Source organism: Trachurus japonicus, chromosome 15, assembly GCF_045865225.1.
Source record: "Trachurus japonicus isolate A0001 chromosome 15, Traja_1.0".
NCBI classification, from domain to species: Eukaryota; Metazoa; Chordata; class Actinopteri; order Carangiformes; family Carangidae; genus Trachurus; species Trachurus japonicus.
The window spans coordinates 3,785,491-3,804,948 of record NC_140921.1 but is presented as its reverse complement, the minus strand read 5'-3'; the positions used below and the strand labels follow the sequence as shown (position 1 = coordinate 3,804,948).

The following is a 19,458-nucleotide window of genomic DNA, read 5'->3' as shown; positions in this document are numbered from 1 at the left end:
AGCAGCTCGCAGCTCTGCTCCGCCGTTCTAAAAATAGCTTGCACCGACAATTAAAGGTAACAAACCTACTGCTATGACTATAGGGATTATGGCAATGGGCCAGTTTGACAAAATGTTTACCTATCCCTTTAAAGCTTTTATTGAAGCGAGGACTCTGACGCACCTGATGTTGTTGTTTTTTTACAACAATTAGAAGCTGAGTCACTTTGACCTTTGACCTCAGACACACAGTGAACACACCCAGTTACAGTCTGAGCCTCGGAGGAGGAGGAGTCGTGTTTTTGAACCGGTCACAGGTGAGTTGGGTGGTGGTTTATTTTTGGAACATGTTCTTCTGGATCGTCTGGATGTGTCAGACACACACACAGAGACACACACAGACACACAAAGACACGCAGAGACACACACACCTGCTCTGCTGTGTTAAAACCAAAAAACTTCGTCATTTAAAACCTGCTGAAGAAGATGAAGGTCCAGATCTTCATCCTGCTCCTGGTCTTGGTGCTCGAAACCTCCAGCAACTCCACCGATTCACCTGAAGACGTTCAAGGTTCGTCGTCCCGTGTTTGTTTGTTTGTTTTGTTTAGTTTAGTTTTGTTTTGTTTGTAACACACCTGTGAGTCTCTGACATCACACAACTCTTGTGTCATCGTCGTCTTTCAGTTGTTCCAGAGGACGTTGCTATGGGGGAACTCCTCGGTGACGATGGCTTTATGGACCCCGGAGCATCGGATTTTAAACGTGAGATTTTAATCACTTTCAGCACAAAAAACCTTAAGACTTAAGTTTAAACTGTTAAAAACACTTAACTTCTCTGTTTATGGTTTCCTGTTTATCTTTGTCTAAATTAAGAAATCACTTAAAGTCAGTGAAAACTAAACTAAGCAATGCTAAAGGAGATATAAGGAAAAATAACTCTAACTATTTCGCTAACTATTTCCATTAACTAAGGGAAATTTTTAAAGCGCTTCTGTGCAACTCTCCTCAGGAACTCCCTTCATTTAAAAAAAAAAAAAGAAAGAAAAAAAAGTCACATTTAAGTAGAAAAATTAAGGTGTTTTAAGTAGAAAAATTAAGGTGTTTTGTGCAGTCAGCTCATCCTTGAATCTTTGAGGAATCATGAAAAAAAAATGTGAATTATCGTGTCATTTTAAAAACATTAAAGTGTTTCTAACTTAAATACTAATGTTTTTGTTGCAGTAGAAGATGAACCCATGGACAGAACCTGAGAGGAGAAAGAAACAGAACCTGTTTCCATCAAGAGATAATCAATCAATCAATGTGTAGTGATAAAAAGCAATAAGTAAATAAATTGATCTCCAGTTGATTTGGTTTTCTTCTCTTTTAAAAAAAAACAAAAAAAAACGAGTGTGACAGTTTTAAAGATATTTAACATTAATACAGACACTCTGAAACAAAAAAAGGATAACTGTTATTGTAAATTATAAAGTAATAAAATTCACATCAATAATCACAATATTTAGTCTGTGTCTCTTTGTCTTTCAGCAGGATTATGTAAATAAATACTGATCCGAACTGGACCAAACTTTGTGTGGATGTTGGATCCGGGTCAGAGAAGAACTCAGTAAATTTTGGCATCAATCAGAGTCTGTTTACTGTGAATTTTCGTGTCTGGAGTCTGGTTCATAGTGTTTGACTGAGCGGGTCCAGCTCTATTACCACGTCGCCCCCTCGCGGCCGCTCGGCGTCAGTGCACGTGTGAAGTTCAGAGAAAGTTCACCTGAGTTCAGTTCAACCAGGTGAGTTCATAATGTAATGTAAGAGGGAAAAAAGAAGTGGGATGTTTTTTATTTGTTTGTTTTTCTATAAATTTATTTTTATTCATTTTCTTTTAGTTACACACATATATGCACCAACTGGGCACAAGACAGACAACACAACATCACATAACACAACATAACAAGGGAAGGATTTAGGCATCAAGTAAGACAGCAGAGTCAACATAAGCATATCATACATAAAATAAAATAAAATAAAATAAAAACGTAAGGATCCTGCTTGGAAATTGGGGGAAAACTTTTTCTATTAAAGGGTTTGACCCAAGTTACGATTTTGAGTTTTCTTAAAGCCCCAGTATGTAACTTATTTGGCTTTTTATTAGCAAAAATCAAATATTGCTTTCATAAATATGTATTTCACTTAAGTCGAATAACACCCGCAAACAAATAAAAGCTTTCTAGTAAGAATGAGTTGTTATTATAGCCCTACTACATAAGTGGGTGACGCACAGAGCCATGTTGCATCGCCATTTTTTACGTTGAGTGGCAGCATTGTTTTGCTGGCGGACCACTTGTTTACATAGACGCTTGATTATCCTGTTACATGCAGCGTCTGTTGTCTGTCTGACGTCTGCCCCATTTCACGTGAATGCAACATCAAGAATACGTTCTGATATGCAACCGCACCGCTAGATGGGGGGAATTCCTATAATAATAATAATAATAATAAACTTTATTTCTATAGCACCTTTCAAAACCAAGGTTACAAGGTGCTTCACAAAATACAAATACAATATCATTGAAACAATAAAGCAATTAAAACATCATACAGAAAAACAGTAAACAGGCATAAGATAAAATAGTGGAAATGGATAAGACAATAGAGAAAAAAACAACAACAACAAAAAATACATTAAAATTATTGTACAAATGCCAGTTGGTACATGTGGGTTTTTAAAAGCTTTTTAAAATGACACAGACTCAGCTGATCTGATGCTGAGGGGGAGCTTGTTCCACAGCAATGGAGCTAAAACAGAAAAAGCACGATCTCCCTTAGTCCTGAGTTTTGAACGTGGGACAGCTAGCAACATCTGATTTTCAGATCTGAGGGATCTTGATGCTACATACGGGGTTAAGAGTTCTGAGATGTACAGTGGAGCTAGACCATGAAGGGATTTGTAAGTGATTAAGAGGATTTTGAACCGAATTCTGTAATGGACAGGGAGCCAGTGTAAAGTTGCGAGGACTGGGGTGATGTGTTCACTGCGTCGGGTGTTTGTGAGTAGTCTGTTCTGGTCAAGTATTTTTTTCCTGCTTTGTATATTCAAGTCCATGTACATGATTTTATTCATTCATTCAGTTATTTATTTTAATTTAAAAACATTTTCAAGAGTCTCCCTCCAAGGTGGGGGGAGTAGGGGGTGTTTTAATGTGAAAAGGTCGAGCAGGAAGTGGAGTCAGTGGTCTCAGCTGCTTGTATGAGCCCCGGACAGAGTGTCCCCCTCCGTCATTAGTACTCTGCTCCTCGGTGAGCGACACCTCCTCCTCCTCCTCCTCCTCCTCCTCCTCCTCCCGGCGCCGTCAGACTCTCCAGTCCGCCCCAACTGCTCTTAAACTCGGCCACAGTTGTTCCCGGAGTTCCGCCGGGGATCTCGGAGCCACAGAGAGGGGACAGACAGAGAGGAGCAGCCGGCACCATGCGCTCCTTGGCCGGGCTCGCTGCCGTGGTGGCGGCGGCCACCGTCTACCTCTACCTGCTGTCCACCCACCTCCCCCCGGGGCCGCGGCAGCAGCTGCAGCCGGGGGCAGAGACCCAGGAGCAGGGGGAACATGAGTACAGGTAACTCCTAAAAAAATACTTTTATAAGTTAAATATAGAGTCAGATAATGTCAATAGAGTTAGTAATTATGAATTATTTTGGATGTAGATCAGTCACATGAGCACAAACACTGACCTGTTTGTTTGTTTTTAGTTTAGGTCAGCGGTACTCAATAGGCGGCCCGCGGGCCGCATCCGGCCCGCCGAACCATCCAATCAGACCCGCGACTGAGTTCTACTAGTTTATATATTACTCTATACTGTATTTCTCGGGCTCCGTGCGCCTGTAAGTCAAAGCGCTGGGACATGGAAACACGTCGCTCCGTTTGTGTGTGCCTGTGAGGCCCTGCACTGGGATACAGAAACGCCGACGAACCCAAATCACCATGCGCGAGTGTTTGGGGAGTCGGCTGGACTGCAGGGTTTTCCCTGCCTGTCTGCAGAGACCGTGGGTGATTTTCACCGCCGTCTTGGTTCAACTGTGTGTGCATCATGCATGGGGGGCCGTTCAGATGAAGCGTCTTTTGCGCGCGCTCAAACCCATTCAATGTAGCCGCGCGTCATGCACGCGCACAACTCAAAAGCCGTAGCCGCGCGCATTTGATGAGATGCATATTGTTTTTCCGTGCACGTCTGCGGCGCACAGCTGCACGACCTGCTTCTCCCCCGGTGTTGTGTATCGGTGCCCTCGGCCTGTGTCTCCTACTGTTTCCCACTGAGCTCTGCCTCGTTTGACAGGTGAAGGAAGCCCATGTGTGGAAAGACGTCTCCTCCGAGATGTAGAATGTGTATTATAGAAGAGAAACACACATTTCAGGACCAATGACTTGTATCCTCAGAACAGAGTCAGACGTCCTGTGATGGTCAGGTCATATTTAAATTGAAAATCACAGGGCATGTCTGAGGATACAAGTCAGCAGTGTAAAGCTCCAGCATGATATGTAAATGATGATATGATAATGTCAAGATTTTTCATTTTATATCATACAAAACACCATGAAGTGTATAAATAAAAATGATGTGCTTACAAGTAAAATAAAAATATTTAAATTATTAGACGAAAAAGGTTAATTTAATTTCAATCTAGGCCTATTTGGATGTGCGGCCCCCAAGGTGTCTGTTAAGAAAAATTCTGGCCCTTCGACAAATGTATTTGAGTACCCCTGGTTTAGGTTACATCCAAACAAGAAAATATGTTTTTTCAAATAAATAAATAAATACATATATAAGAGTGTAAATAAGGATAAAAATAACACAAACACAGTCAGAGACTCATTAATGAAGTGAATTAACTCTAATAGTAGTAGCACTGATCATTATGAATTAGATAGAATAGAATATCCTTTATTGTCATCATACAATGCATGACGAAATTTTCTGCAACCCAAATTCATATTAGAGATGTTTTTTCAATAATACATATAAAATCAATGAGTTAAAGGACAGAAAATGAATCTTAAGATGTTTTGATACTTGATGTGAACAGGATAAAACATTTCACGTAGGTCGCATCATCATCTGCACCTGTTGGACTTTATTCAAATAAAAAAAGTAATAAATTGATAAACAGTTAGCAGATTAATCAATAAAGTAAATCTAATCTTTAGTTGCAGCCCTGGTTTACTTTTATAAGAGACAAATTCAAATGGTGAAATATCAGGTTTCAGAAGCGACAGGTGTTTAACCTGAGGAATGACTGAAACTTTAACTTTTTAAATAAAAAGCTGATGATTAATTATCTGAGTATTGATTGATCAGCTGATGATCAGCTCCTCTCCTGAGCCTCAGGTCTGAAACTGTGACTCACACAGAGTCACTTTACTGCCTCAGGTTGTTTCACCTGACACAAAAATTAATAATAAAAACAAATAGTTTCCTATGATTCAAAGCAGCAGAACTTTAACTTTTATCTCTTTGATCGGTCTGAGATCCTTCTTCTCTATTTTAAGACTCCTGGGGGGGAAACTCCCAGGTTCATCCTGACTGTACCTCTCTCTGCTCCCTCCCAGTGCATTCTGGGATAGATTCTGTTATGTCAGGATGAAGCGACGTAAACAAAATAGATTTATGTGCTTCCCCTATAAGTGACGTAAATGGAGGAAACCTGCAGCTCTGTCCTGTTAATGTCAGTGTCAATAAAGTTATTTTTTATTTCTATAGAGCTGAACTTTTCAAATATAATTCTTAAATATCATGCCTTATTATTATTTTTTATTATTTTTATTATTAAATATCATATTTACAGGCCCAGCAGGTCCCACCATGGCAGCACATGTTCACTTCCTGAACTGGACTCAGAGTGGGCGGGGCCTAAAGACTGTGATTTACCTACTAGCCTATAAACAAGTTAATAACGGTAATAAAACTAATACTTATCATTATTAAATCCTTATAATAACAGTATATTATAGTGATCACATATATATTTATCTTCAGAGAATAAATAATAATATTACCTCATAATAAATAATGATGATGTCAGTGTGAAAGTAAAATTAAATGTGTTTGAATTTAAAAGTCTCTTATTTCTCCTGTTCACTCAACAAGAACATGTTGGACTGATCAGATTACTCCTCAGAATGTGTGTGTGTGTGTGTGTGTGTGTGTGTGTGTGTGTGTGTGTGTGTGTGTGTGTGTGTGTGTGTGTGTGTGTGTGTGTGTGTGTGTGTGTGTGTGTGTGTTCAAGTACTTTTACATATTTGTGTGTGTGTGTGTGTGTGTGTGTGTGTGTGTGTGTGTGTGTGTGTGTGTGTGTGTGTGTAAGTATTCAGAAATGTGCCAGACAGTCGACTGTGGGTTGTCTAGGGATGATAGAATAACGCCGACTTGGACACTTTGAGGCCAAGAGCACGACTCGTGTGTGTGTATATGTGTGTATGTGTGTGTGTGTGTGTGTAGTTGTGTAGTTGTGTAGTTGTGTGTTTGTGTGTGTGTGTGTGTATTGCTCATCCTGTTACCAATCAAGCCATTTACCCTCCACCTCCACATCTGTTGACGCCCAGTTTGCTCTGGAGTGTGTGTGTTAGTTGTGTCTCAGTTTCTGACCTCGGACTTGAACTTTAACTTGAACTTAGTTCAAAATAAAGTTAAATAAAGTTCACAGTCGTTTACTGTACATAACATAACAGTGTGACTTATTACATATACTTCTAATACTGTAACATATATAAGATATATATATATATATTAAAAAAAAACATATATTTGTAGGCCTATAGGCTCAACATAAATGAGTCAAGTTTCTAATGGAGTTACATAGACATGGCAGTATACAGTTGGTCATATAAGGGAAGTCAATATATGTCCTAAAATTACATTTACATATGATAATTTCAGTAAAATAATGAAAACTTATACATGGTACCTCTGTAGATTTGTCCAAATGTTTGGTGTGATGTGATGTATAATTAACAGTCATTTAAACTGAGTGTCAGGTTTAGTTTTTACATTAATATCCTCACAGTTTATTCCTGTGGAAGGAGCTTCACTGATTTTATTTATTCATAATTTGTTAAAATATTAAAATATCATAAAATCCACAAAGTGATATTTATGGGTGGGATTGTAAAGTTGGAAATATCCGCTGTGGTCTGACGACGTAAACTTTAACTTCAGCTCAATGAGACATAAACATGGAGTTTATGATGTGGCTAAATGCTAACCTGCCTTCCACTTTGATAATATTAACAGTGTTATTAATATAAAGCATTATGGGATGTTCTGAATAGAGTTGTGTTACAATAAGTGTTTTTTAAAAAATGAGGCATAAAGATGAACTGGAAATTAGGAAAACTGTTATAACGTCTGTAATTCCTTTATTGTCATTATTTTTCATTAATAATCCACAAAAATATACACAACAAATAGACATAACATTGTGCATACAGTATAAAAAGACTGTCACTATGGTGAAATTGCAATTTATCATGGTTCATTCATGATAAAGTTATATAATTATTTATTAATTCAATATAAAGTGTTGACAACTGGACAAAAAACCTAAATGATAAATTATTTATTAGTGAAATCTTTTTATAAAGTGGTTTAATTGACAGATTAATTAATCAAGACTTTAAAGAATACATAACGTAATGTGTGTTTTGCGTTTAAGCGATATTGAAAACGCCTCCTTAAATACTGTACATACGTTTTCTCAGCGCTGACGCATCATCAGGCCACCGACCAGTGACGGGTCGGGACAGAGCAGCTGGTGGAGGGGGGGGGGGGCATCTTGGGTTTCAGGGGAGGGAGGGGGGAGGGCAACGCAGGGGAAGTCTAGAGGCAACGACACTATTTCTGTCCCTCAATCAACTGTCTCCTGTTACCGACACACACACACACACACACACACGTTTGCCTGTAAACCGGTGACGTCTGGGACATGTCATGTCACATTTCTGGGTCGTGTGTGCTGAGTGGCATTCTGGGAAATGTAGGAAACTGAAGGAGCAGATAATTGACCTGTGGAGGATTTATAGGACTTCCAGAACAATAGTGACGGACGAGAGTTTCACTATATCTCATTTTTCATGTCACTATACTGTATCAGCGTTTAGACTAAAGTTTATAAAACCAATGATTGGACAAACATTACTATTTCTGTGTGCACATTTTTGTAATTAGTCTAGTCATGGTTATCAGGGCGCATGACGTCTGTCCGACTACCCATTTCTCCGACCATACATTTCTTTATTTTTGCGTCCATTAGTCCGACCTCCCACTTCTCCAACTTAAGTAGCCCTAACCCTTAACCTTACCCTAAACCTAAACATAACACTGTAGAATGGGTAGTCGGAGAAATGAGCCGTCGTACTTTTGGGCAGTCGGACTGATGTATGCTCCCCTGGTTATCATAGATTAGCAGGGCTAACGGTTACCTGTTTAACTTTAAAGGTGTACAGAAAAGAAAATTGAATTTAAGCCCACTCTGGGTCATAAAATTAGTGTAATAACTCATCTATCAGACGATGTAGGCCAAACTTCTATTTTTTAGTAAATCCGGGATGAAAGTGTGTGTTTTTTTTTCACATTGGATAACACAGGCGCACAGATTATACGTCAGCCTGTACACGATTCACCAGCCACTGATATTGGATCCGTAATCCGTCATTCAAACGTCTGAGACACACACACACACACGGAGCTCGGTCTCGCCCCAAGCTTTGAATATCCCGCCCGCTCGATAACGACCAATCAAATTCATTTTCATTACTCGGGTAAACTTGTGTTGCAGCTCGTGACAACTCGGCGCGACAAACAGGACAAACGGCCATTTCTGTACACCTTTAATAACTCAGTGACTCAATAAACGGTCCATGAAAAAATATTTTTTCCAGCGGATATCTGAGTTACAACATGACTGAGCTAACTGGAGTAGTTTCATGTCGTGTCTGACAACGGGAGGGTTTTAACAGCTGACGTCCTGCTGTTAGCTTAGCTACCGCCGTTAGCTTAGCTACCGCTGCTAGCTGTCCCTGTCAGCTGCAGCCACTGATGCTTTCTAGACACTGTGATTCCCCCAAACTGAATAAATACCACACATAGCAACACGAAACACACACACAGAAATAGTAATGTTTCTTCAATCATTTCAGATTTGTCTAAACGGTGATAGGGCGTGAAAAATATGATATAGCCTAGCTAAATTCACGTTCGTTACTACTGTTCTCATTCAAATTACGTGCTGGTTTTCTACCCGGAAGTAGTTGTAAACGGTGATTCGGTCTATTGATGACAACTCTGTGTTTTCTTGTGTTTTTCCTTTCCCGCTCCAGGCTGACGTTCCCCTCCGACCTGGACGAGCTGCGGGAACTCGCCGACATGCTCAAGTTCTACAAACGAGAACATCACGGCTACGTGCTGCTGCTGTTCTGCAGCGCCTACCTGTACAAACAGTCCTTCGCCATCCCCGGCTCCTCCTTCCTGGTGAGAAACACAAACGTTTTTCATTCCTCTCTGATTATCTGGATCAAACCAGTGCCACTTCATTTGTTTTTGCAGTTTATTATGACTCGTATTTGCATTTGGCTGCCAGGCGACACCTAGTGGTTGCAGTTATTATGAGACAGGCGTAAAGTAAAGAGTGCAGTGATGAAGGATAAATAGCAGCATCGTCTGCATAAAGAGCAACTTTAATCAAAGTTAACGACTTCATTATCATCGCGAAACAACAAAGATTGTTGAAATTTGCAGAAGTTTTTTAAATCAAAAAAGGGAGATCCTCCGCGCTTCAGCTTGACGAACTCTGGACCGGTGCGTCTCAGGGCTGGAGACGAGCAGTGGAGACAAAGGGAGGACGCTGGAGCACACGGTCAAATAATAAACATTTATTGAGGTGCGGCTGCTGACGTTTCGACACAAGGTCTTCTTCAGAGCAAACGGAGCTGTTCAGTGGACGGGGGATTTAAATCCCGTGCCTGCATCTCTGATTGGGAGAGCAGGGAAACACGTCATATCACAACGGCTCACGTGATAGGCTACCACAGCAATAATACAAGTGTAATGAATACAATAAAGTTACAATGTTTAAAGGTACAATGTTTTTTAAATCAATCTTGAGTTTAAAATTCCAGTGTGTAATAATTGTCAAGGTTTATTGGTAGCCTTATAATTCCACCTTTGATATACATATATCAAGGGTCTTGCTTTAGAGAGTGTTGCAATCTTGTGCCACCATGTTTAACTCATGAATACCTACTGATTAAAGAGATTTACATTCATAACGTAGCTGGGTCGAGGATCAGTTAATTCGTCTGGGGCATAAGGAACAATGTTGAGCTAATAGATAAAAGTAAAAACACAATAAAATAAAATAAAAATAAAACAACAATAAAATAAAAGCCACAAAAACACAGAATAAATGTAGACCTTATTGATAAAATATCAAAATAAGGATGAACTGATCGGCTAACAGGATGTTTGCATTATTTCTGGCCTGGTGCATCACTTTTTAGTGTCCCCAGGAAACTCAGAGTTAGCATCATGATTGTTTATTAGGTGTTTTCCTAACCAGTATTGTCCTCTCAGGGCCACCGTAGATTTAGAGACTGTCACTCATTCTCCCCCGCCCCACCTCTCTTCCAGAACATGCTGGCCGGGGCGATCTTCGGGCCGTGGGAGGGTCTGGTTCTGGCCTGTCTGCTCACCACCACGGGCTCCACCTTCTGCTTCCTGCTCTCCAAGGCGTTCGGGAAGCAGCACGTGGTCCAACTCTTCCCAGACAAGGTGGCGCTGCTGCAGAGGAAGGTGAGACGATGAGTTCAATGTCCAGGAAACACTACGTTTCAAATAGGTTTTGTAAAGCCCAAAGAAAAATCCTCCATCCAGCGCTTGTTTTTTCAAAGGGATAGTTCAACATTTTGGCAAATTGGCCCATTGCCATAATCCTATAGTCCTATAGGTTTGTTACCTTTAATTGTCGGTGCAAGCTGTTTTTAGAACGGTGGAGCAGAGCCGTGAGCTGCTCAGAGCTACGCTACGGAGGCTAATGGGATTTCTAATGGGTTTCCCTCATCGAACTCATCAAATACACAATCCAACAACTCCACAACGCTCTGGTGGACAAGTTGTGACCTGCGCATTCACCACGCTATGAGATAATAACACAACGTTACCAGACAGAGTTGTTTTAGAGGGAAATGCAGAGACTGCTTGATGAAAAACTGTCCCTGAAGGCAACGCATATCAGCGGTTTTGCATGAATTTACCTCTAAAACATCTCTACTACTGCTATGACTATAGGGATTATGGCAATGGGTCAATTTGCCAAAATGTTGAACTATCCCTTTAACAACAAGGGGTTTTTTTAAAGTGAAATTTATATTCACATTTCTATGAACATGTGATATGATAACTGGGATTTGAACATACGAGTCACTATGAACGATTTCAGGCATAAAGGTTTAAAAGTACGACATGAAATCAGAGTCTAAAGTTTAAAGTCTCATCTACATTAAATTTAATCAAACTAAAAAATAAACCTGGACACTTTCAGTTTTCTTTTTGACCTCGTTTCTGTTTTCCTTGTTTTCTCTTTTCCATTTTCTCCCACCATTTCCTTTTCCTTTTTCCTTTTTCCTTCTCTCTGTCTCCTTCTTTTTCCATCAGGTGGAGGAAAACCGCAGCAGTTTATTCTTCTTCCTTCTTTTCCTCCGTTTCTTCCCCATGACTCCCAACTGGTTCCTTAACATCACCTGTCCCGTCCTCAACATCCCTATGCCCATTTTCTTCTTCTCAGTGTTTATTGGTGAGACAATAACAACAACAGGAGAATAAACATGTGGAGTAGGGATGTCACGATTATAGGTTTTCTTGGTACGATTATTGTCAGAGAAATAAACACGATTATCACAATTATTACGATTATTATTTTAAAGGTATAATATGTAGGAATTCCCCCCATCTAGCGGTGCGGTTGCACATCTGAACGTATTCTTGATGTTGCATTCACGTGAAATGGGGCAGACGTCAGACAGACAACAGACGCTGCATGTAACAGGATAAACAAGCGTCTATGTAAACAAACGGTCCGCCAGCACGAGGCAAAACAATACAGGCAATGTGACAACATGTTGTCATGGTGATGTGGTATTGTTTTACCGTCTTTCTCTGGTGGAGTAAAATGACATCCGGTTGGTTTGCCGACGGCCGTCTGCCTGACTGCACCTGAATGCAACACCAGTGCCTCCGTCCTTCCTCACACTACCAAAGATATTCAATAATGGAAAGATACTCCATGAGTGGCTGCTCCAATGATATGAAATGGTTTACACTTCCTGTCTCTCTAAGTGGGCGTGGCCAACAACCGTCACCACCTCGTCTGTGAATGTGTGTGTGGATTTATACAATTTGTAGGTAGATGAAAGTGAGATATTTATATTTTCTTATGATAACATTAAATATTTACACTACTAACAGTAATATTTAGCATGCCAAAAATAATTTAAATCATTTTCACGGGAGTTCGCGACCATTTGTTTGACGTTGCCTAGGAGATCGGTGCCAAATCTCGCGAGAGTGTGTCGTAGAGACAGAGACAGGTCTGGAACAAAGTGGATTTTCTCCGGATCTCTCCGTCTGAAGATTACCATTTTGGTGTCAAACTGTTCAGAAGAGATGTGGCTTGTGAAAAATGAGTCCAAAATTTGCTTCAGTGACCGTGGGGAGAAAGGCCCGATCATAATCGGTGTTCACATTAAATTGTCCCATAGGAATCAATACACTCCAAGCTGCCTCTGGTCTCTCTAAAGGGGCGTGGCCGTGCAGAAGCCCACGTGACATGCATACAGGAAGCTGACTCGTCATGAAAGGTCTTGGTTTATAAACCGTCTTTGACACTACACAGTGGTGACAGTTTTAACAGGCCGAGCCCACAGCTCCGCTCAGTTTCCGTGGTTACCTACGGTCACGATGCCACTCAACGTAAAAAAAAAAATGGCGCTGCAACATGGCTGCCTCGGTTCGGTGCGTCGCCCACTTATGTATTTGTAACGACTTGTAACAACTCATTCTAAGGAACCAGAAAGCTTTACTTTGTATGCAGCTGTGATTCACCTTCAGTGAAATATGTATTTATGAAAGACATGTTTGATTTTTGCTAATAAAAAGCCAAATAAGTTACATACTGGGGCTTTAAATAATTTTAGAACACTATGAATGTGTAAAATCAAATATAGTCAAAATATAATTGCATTACTAGTTATATAAACAAAATATTTAAAGTTTGATTGATTGATTGATTGATTGATTGATTGATTGATTGATTGATTGATTGATTGATTGATTGATTGATTGATTGATTGATTGATTGAAATGTTTATTTCGAATATGAAAATAAAGTAATAAAAAAAGAGAATAAGACAAAAACATTTAAACATGAAAAAAATAGAATACATACTCGAAAAGGAGTGAGAAGAAGTAAAACTTATAAACTCCCACCCCCTCTCCTTATATATGTCTAGCTAAGATCCTTGTCTAAACATATCTTATGTTACAAAATCATGAATATAATTTATTTATAATTTACTTTACGTTTTAATTTAATTTACGTTTACTAATAATTTACTTATACACACTAATTATGCATACATACTAATTATACAAACATACATACATACATACACGTGTCCACATACAGATACATACACGCGCACATACTACATGCAAAAGGAAAAAAAGAAAAAACAACAACAACAAAACAACAACAACAAAAAACAACAACAACAGACAACACCACAAGATAATGACCAGTATAAAAAGATAAAAATAAATATGCACAGCACTTCATTACACTTGGTGCTACCCAACATTTACCTCGTCCCTGTACTTCTGGAGAATAGACTCTTTGTACCTCATTTTAAACTGTTTCATGCTTGGACACTGCAGTAGGCTATCTCTTAATGTATCGGCCCAATTATTAATCCTTCAGAAGAAATGCTTGAAGTTTTTTTAAATTTTTGTTTCTTACAAATGACGTGCTAACATTTAAATTCCTACCAATTCACTGTTACGTTAGGTAAATTGACATTAACATAATTTAACCCAGTTACTGTGTAACTCGATGACGACCAATACCTTTATTTTGGAATACTTAATATGTTTGTTTGGAAGTAATAATTCTTCCTTCACCGGAACGTAAACAAAGTTGCACACATGGTTTTTGTGTAACTTTGTCTTCGTTCCATGCGTCCGACATAATCTTTTTTGGAAAGTGACGGTATTTAGGAACCTTTACGATTAAATAATCGTGGCGTTAAATGCCGGGATTAATTGTGAAAACAAGTAATCGTGACATCCCCTAATCTTTTCATTTGTTTTATTTGTTTTGTTTTATTTGTTTGCACAGTTAAAAATTACACAAGTAAGAGTAACAATTATAACAATTTGAAGTGCAGGAAGAGGCGAAAACTCAAAGAGCTTTTCACGTGCCTCCACCTAACAATGAAATATTATATCATACTTAAGAAAACAAAATATACAAATGAGCAATCAGAAAAATATTTAGATGATAGAAATAAAAGAAAATATTACACAAAAAGAATAATAATCAAAATATATCAATAACAATAAGGAATAACAATTAAGAAACCAACAAACAAACAAAAAACAACGACTAAAGGACAATACAAATAAAACAAACAAGAAATAATTTCAACTTGGCAATTGCACAAAAGGATAAAATAAGTGTCATATCAGTACATCCATTACTTATGCCAGTTTCATTTACAAAACAAAAAATAAATGGTGTTTCAGACATCCTTTATAACCTTGTACAGATGAGCATTTTTTTGCTAAGTGGGAATATGCATTCCATAGTTTGACACCCCTGTAGGTATTGTATATTTCATCACTCAGCAGCTGTTTTCTCTCTTTTTTTTCTTCTGCAGGTTTGATTCCCTACAACTTCATCTGCGTCCGTACGGGCTCCATCCTGTCGGAGATCTCCTCCCTGGACGACATCTTCTCCTGGAGCACGCTGGCCCAGCTGCTCGCCATCGCCCTGGTCGCCCTCGTCCCCGGCGCGCTCATCAAACGCTACAGCAAAGGTCACCTGAAGGTCGACGGCATGGACAGCAACGGCACCGGCACCGGCACAGGTCGGGCCGAGGTCAAACGGGACCGGAAGAGACGGTGATTCTTTCTGGGATCAGACGGAGAACTGAAGCCGAACTTTTTTTTGTCAGAAGAACTGAGGAGAGAAGGAGAGAAACCGGTCGACGACTCTTCACCACCGTGACCTTCTGTGGCCTTCAGCCCGCGGGATTTCATGGAGGTCACAGCGGATGCTCATCATACGTTCAGTAATAACGGGCGACGGCCTGTTTGGAAATGCTCTCAGGTCGTGTTTCAACCAACCAGAGTGTCAACGGTTTCACTTCCCCCCAAAAGATCTCTCACTGCTGAAACTGTAAACGAGAGGTCACTCAGCACTAAAGACAACAAAAACCAAAACAAGTCTTAAAAGTCACCGAGGTGGATGAGTGTCCGATAGCTCACACTCACACCGTCTATCTTCATTTTAAATGTTGGAGTTGAGTTTTTTGAATTGATTTATTTATTTATTTCCACTTGTAGTTTTGACTCAGATGTTGTAGAGATGTGAGACTGGGAGCGTCACCACGTCGCCTTAAGGGGAGACACTACAGGTGAATAGGGTAAAAATTTTAACTAACAGATATCACCATGAAACTTCCCAAGTTTATCACTTACATTAAGACAAATATTTTTTGTATTACAAGTTTTGTCAAATTTTATGTTTAAATATGTAAATGAGGCAATATCTAATGAAATATGCGCTAATTTGCATATATTTCCAGAACCGAAATCTGAACAATGGATAAAGCTACTTTCAAAATTATTATTTTATTTTGTTGACATATGAGAGTCAGAAGTTTTTACAGAGGAGGGTTTTGGATATCTCTTTTTATCACTTTGTAAATGAGAAAATACTGTCACCAGCCCTAAAAATCCAAAATCCAAAATAAAAATCCAATTTCACCATGTTTTTAGGAATAAAACGTTGTATAAATCAGGCTGTGAATGATATATCAACAATCCCCTCTGTAAAAACCTTCAGAATATAGACAGGGATCAAACTGGAAGGTTTGGTGTCTGTAAGTGCTGCTGAAGTGGAGATTTCTAGCTCAGAGTCTGAGTCTGAAAAACTCATTTTGAGAAAACGGCCTTTAAAGACTTGTACTGTAAAATTCCATAGATTGTTAATGTAAATCATACTTTTACGATTGGTTGAAGATACGGAGGAGATGACAATTTTTGGAGCCACATCATTGTTCAGGAGAGAGAGCTTTACAATGATACCTGACATGACAACAGGCACAGCACAGTATGTCACAGTAGCTGTTAACTTTTAGCAAATTTAGGAGAAATCCACCAACAAAAGAGACAAAATGAAGTAAAATAACCACCTTTATGTGGATTTTCTACCATTTTGTTTGACTTTTATGAAAGAATACATGTTAAGGAAGAAAAATAGCCAAAAATCTCAAAATTGATCAGTGCAGTGCATGAAAAAACAGTGTTTTTGCCTGGGGTGTCTCACCTTAAAGCCCTGACTGATGGTTTTCACTGTAGAGTCTCACCTCTTTGTTTTCGCCTTTTTTGTTGTTGTCGACGCCTGCAGCAAACATCCTGATGATCTGATCTGTTTGTTGTTTAGTTTTTTATGTCTGTAATGAAGCAGCGGGGTCCGGTCATCATCACACGGAGCTTTAAAAGTCATTTCCTGTCGGTATTAAATCCACAGTGCAGAGCCACACTTGACCCTGCTGCACTTCATGTCCTTTGTTCTGTCCTTTGTCGATTTCACGCTCTCTGATGTGGATCATGAGACCCAGGTTGGGAAAATTAAGGGTGATTTCCAATTCCTATCTTAACCCTGAGTCTCAAAAATGTGCACTCCCGATTCTCAGGATGTTAACTTCTCCGACACCACCCTTATTCTGGGAGCAAGGGCTACCCAGAATGCAGTATTTTTTTTTGTTAATAGAGATATAAATATTACGAAAACCATTGTATTATCTTAGTTTTTAGGCCCATATTATGGATTATTTACCTCATTGTTGCATAACATTTATTTTTTATTTCACAATCACAATTTTGTCAATAGCAGGGCCAGTGCGGACAAGCCACGTTGCTATCGTTTAGTTACAAAATGGTCATTTCGTATGTAACCCCCCCACACAGTCTGAAGACGTATCTGCATTTAAGGGGTGTCCCATTTCTAAGTCACATAATAACGCTTGGTTTTGAAGATTAAAGGGATAGTAGCATTTTTTTTAAAGTGGGGTTGTATGATCTACAAATAGCCCCTAAGTACTTTAATTGCAGTAGAAGACTCTCTGCACTCCTCCCATTAGCAACGCCAGCCCATAGCCCTGCCCAGAGATTTACAACATACAGTGTTGTGAATGAACCCAAAGAAACGGCCTATTTTCACGGCCTAAAAGAGGTTTTATGTGAAAAAAAAATACACAGTTCCATTGTTCGCTATAATATAATTTATACTTTTACTTAGGGGCTATTTGTTGATCATACAACCCCACTTTTAAAAAAATGCTACTATCCCTTTAAGGGTTGAGCTTGAGGGTTAAGATAGGAATTGGAATTCACCCTAAGCCATGAACCTGGAAAACCAAAGCTGCAGTTCCTCTCCTGAACACTAGAGTGAGTCGGTCTCCATAGACGCCCATGTTCAAATGTCCTTCAACTTTTTACAGCAGAAATCAACATGTTTACAGCCTGGTACAGAAACAGCTTTGGTCACTTTTATACAAGTTCCTCATTTTAATTTTTATTATTATAAGGTCCAGTGTGCTACAAAAAAATGTATTTTATAGCGATTATACACTTATACAAAGCTATTCATGGGTAGTATATTCCGATTTTGCCAATAAACCTTGACAATTATTACACACTTCACCTTTAAGGCTTCAAGTTTTACATAATTAAAGGCGTTGCCACAAGTTGGATGCACCAAGTCTCATTGACAAACACAGGCCACTCCCCTTTGCCCATATTTGGATGAGCTGGGAGTTAGGGGGCGGAGTCAGGAACAGACAAGATGAAGAAACTTCTGGACGGAGTCACAGAGGCGACGGCCATCTTTATTTACAGCCCAAGTTCCCAAAATGTGATGCTGTCTGGTGCAATTTTGCTAAAAAAAAAATCTGTGACAGTTCATTACTTACTCTCCGTCTACTGTTTTTCCTCAAAAATCTGGACGTCCATGTGTTTTTGCAGCAGAAACACTGCGACACAATGTCTGTTTGCTGCCGTTTGCTGCCAAACTTCACTTCACTTCTTGTTTTTCGCCATTTTGAATTGAAAGTCGAGTCCTCACCTTTGTGTCTTAATTAAATGACCTTTAAAGTTTTAAAGCAGCGTCTTCATGACCACAAACACACCTGTGATTTCTCTGTAGTTTCATTTTTGTCATAGGTTTCAACACAGATATGAATGATGTTGTGGAATAAACTTGTCTTACGTCATATTTTTCTTAATGATTTGTACTTAAAGGACAATTCCAGGCGAATTCAACTCAGGGGTGTATTTTCATATCATTTTAGGTCTAAAAGAATGAATCTGAAGATTTTCAGTTTAATGTCTCCTGTTTTGCGGTAGCTGCGTCTGTCCGCGCATCGCCACGGCAGCAATGAATGGGAGTGGATGTAAGCCGCAATTTTTTTCCACAGACAGCGTCAGATGGAGACTCAAACATGCACCGAGAAGTTTATTTACTTCAAGCAAGCCGACATGTTTGTAAAAGTCGATCTAATTCAAAGTCTCCCGGAGTCTCGCGCGAGCCCAAAGTTGCAGTGCTGGTGTATTCAGGCGCAGTCGGAGCTACCGCTTGTGTCATAAACACAGGTATATCAACTCTTTACTTGCTTGAAGTGTACATTTTTTTCCACAGACAGCGTCAGGTGGCTACTCAAAGATGCGCCGAGAAGTTTTTTTTACTTGAAGCAAGTCAAGAGTTGATATTCCTGTGTTTATGACACAAACGGTAGCTTTTCCCACTGCACCTGAACACACCGAGCGGCAACTGGGTCTCGCGCGAGACTCCGGGAGACTTTGAATTAGATCTAGTTTTACAAACATGTCGGCTTGCTTGAAGCAAATAAACTTCTCGGTGCATGTTTGAGTAGCCATCTGACGCTGTCTGTGGAAAAAAATTGCGGCTTTGAGGGCTGGAAACAGCCTAAACAGCAGAACTTACATCCACTCCCATTCATTGCTGCCGTGGCGATGCGCGGACAGACGCAACTACCGCAAAACAGGAGCGATTAAACTGAAAATCTTCAGATTCATTCTTTTAGACCTAAAATGATATGAAAATACACCCCTGAGTTGAATTCGCCTGGAATTGTCCTTTAAAAACCT

At 39.5% G+C, this 19,458-nt stretch overlaps 1 protein-coding gene and 1 long non-coding RNA gene across 2 annotated transcripts; both read left to right on the top strand.

Moving 5' to 3' along the window:
• Nucleotides 1–433: 433 nt before the first annotated feature.
• LOC146973071 (uncharacterized) lies at nt 434–1,323 on the top strand. Its single transcript, XR_015037697.1, has 3 exons — nt 434–550; nt 664–741; nt 1,201–1,323. It is a non-coding gene; the product is annotated as an uncharacterized LOC146973071 (long non-coding RNA).
• Nucleotides 1,324–3,269: 1,946 nt separating this feature from the next.
• LOC146973070 (transmembrane protein 41A-B-like) lies at nt 3,270–18,563 on the top strand. Its single transcript, XM_085799336.1, has 5 exons — nt 3,270–3,579; nt 9,333–9,483; nt 10,642–10,803; nt 11,665–11,803; nt 14,943–18,563. The coding sequence occupies exons 1-5, from the start codon at nt 3,437–3,439 to the stop codon at nt 15,188–15,190; spliced, it is 843 nt and encodes a 280-aa protein (XP_085655462.1). The 5' UTR covers nt 3,270–3,436; the 3' UTR covers nt 15,191–18,563.
• Nucleotides 18,564–19,458: the final 895 nt, after the last annotated feature.

Bases quoted from the DNA above. Each gene is read 5' to 3' on its own strand.
- LOC146973070 (XM_085799336.1), top strand. From the start codon at position 3,437: ATGCGCTCCTTGGCCGGGCTCGCTGCCGTGGTGGCGGCGGCCACCGTC. The intron at 3,580-9,332 runs GTAACTCCTAAA...TTCCCGCTCCAG, and splicing joins CAGGGGGAACATGAGTACAG to GCTGACGTTCCCCTCCGACC. The intron at 10,804-11,664 runs GTGAGACGATGA...TTTTTCCATCAG, and splicing joins TGGCGCTGCTGCAGAGGAAG to GTGGAGGAAAACCGCAGCAG.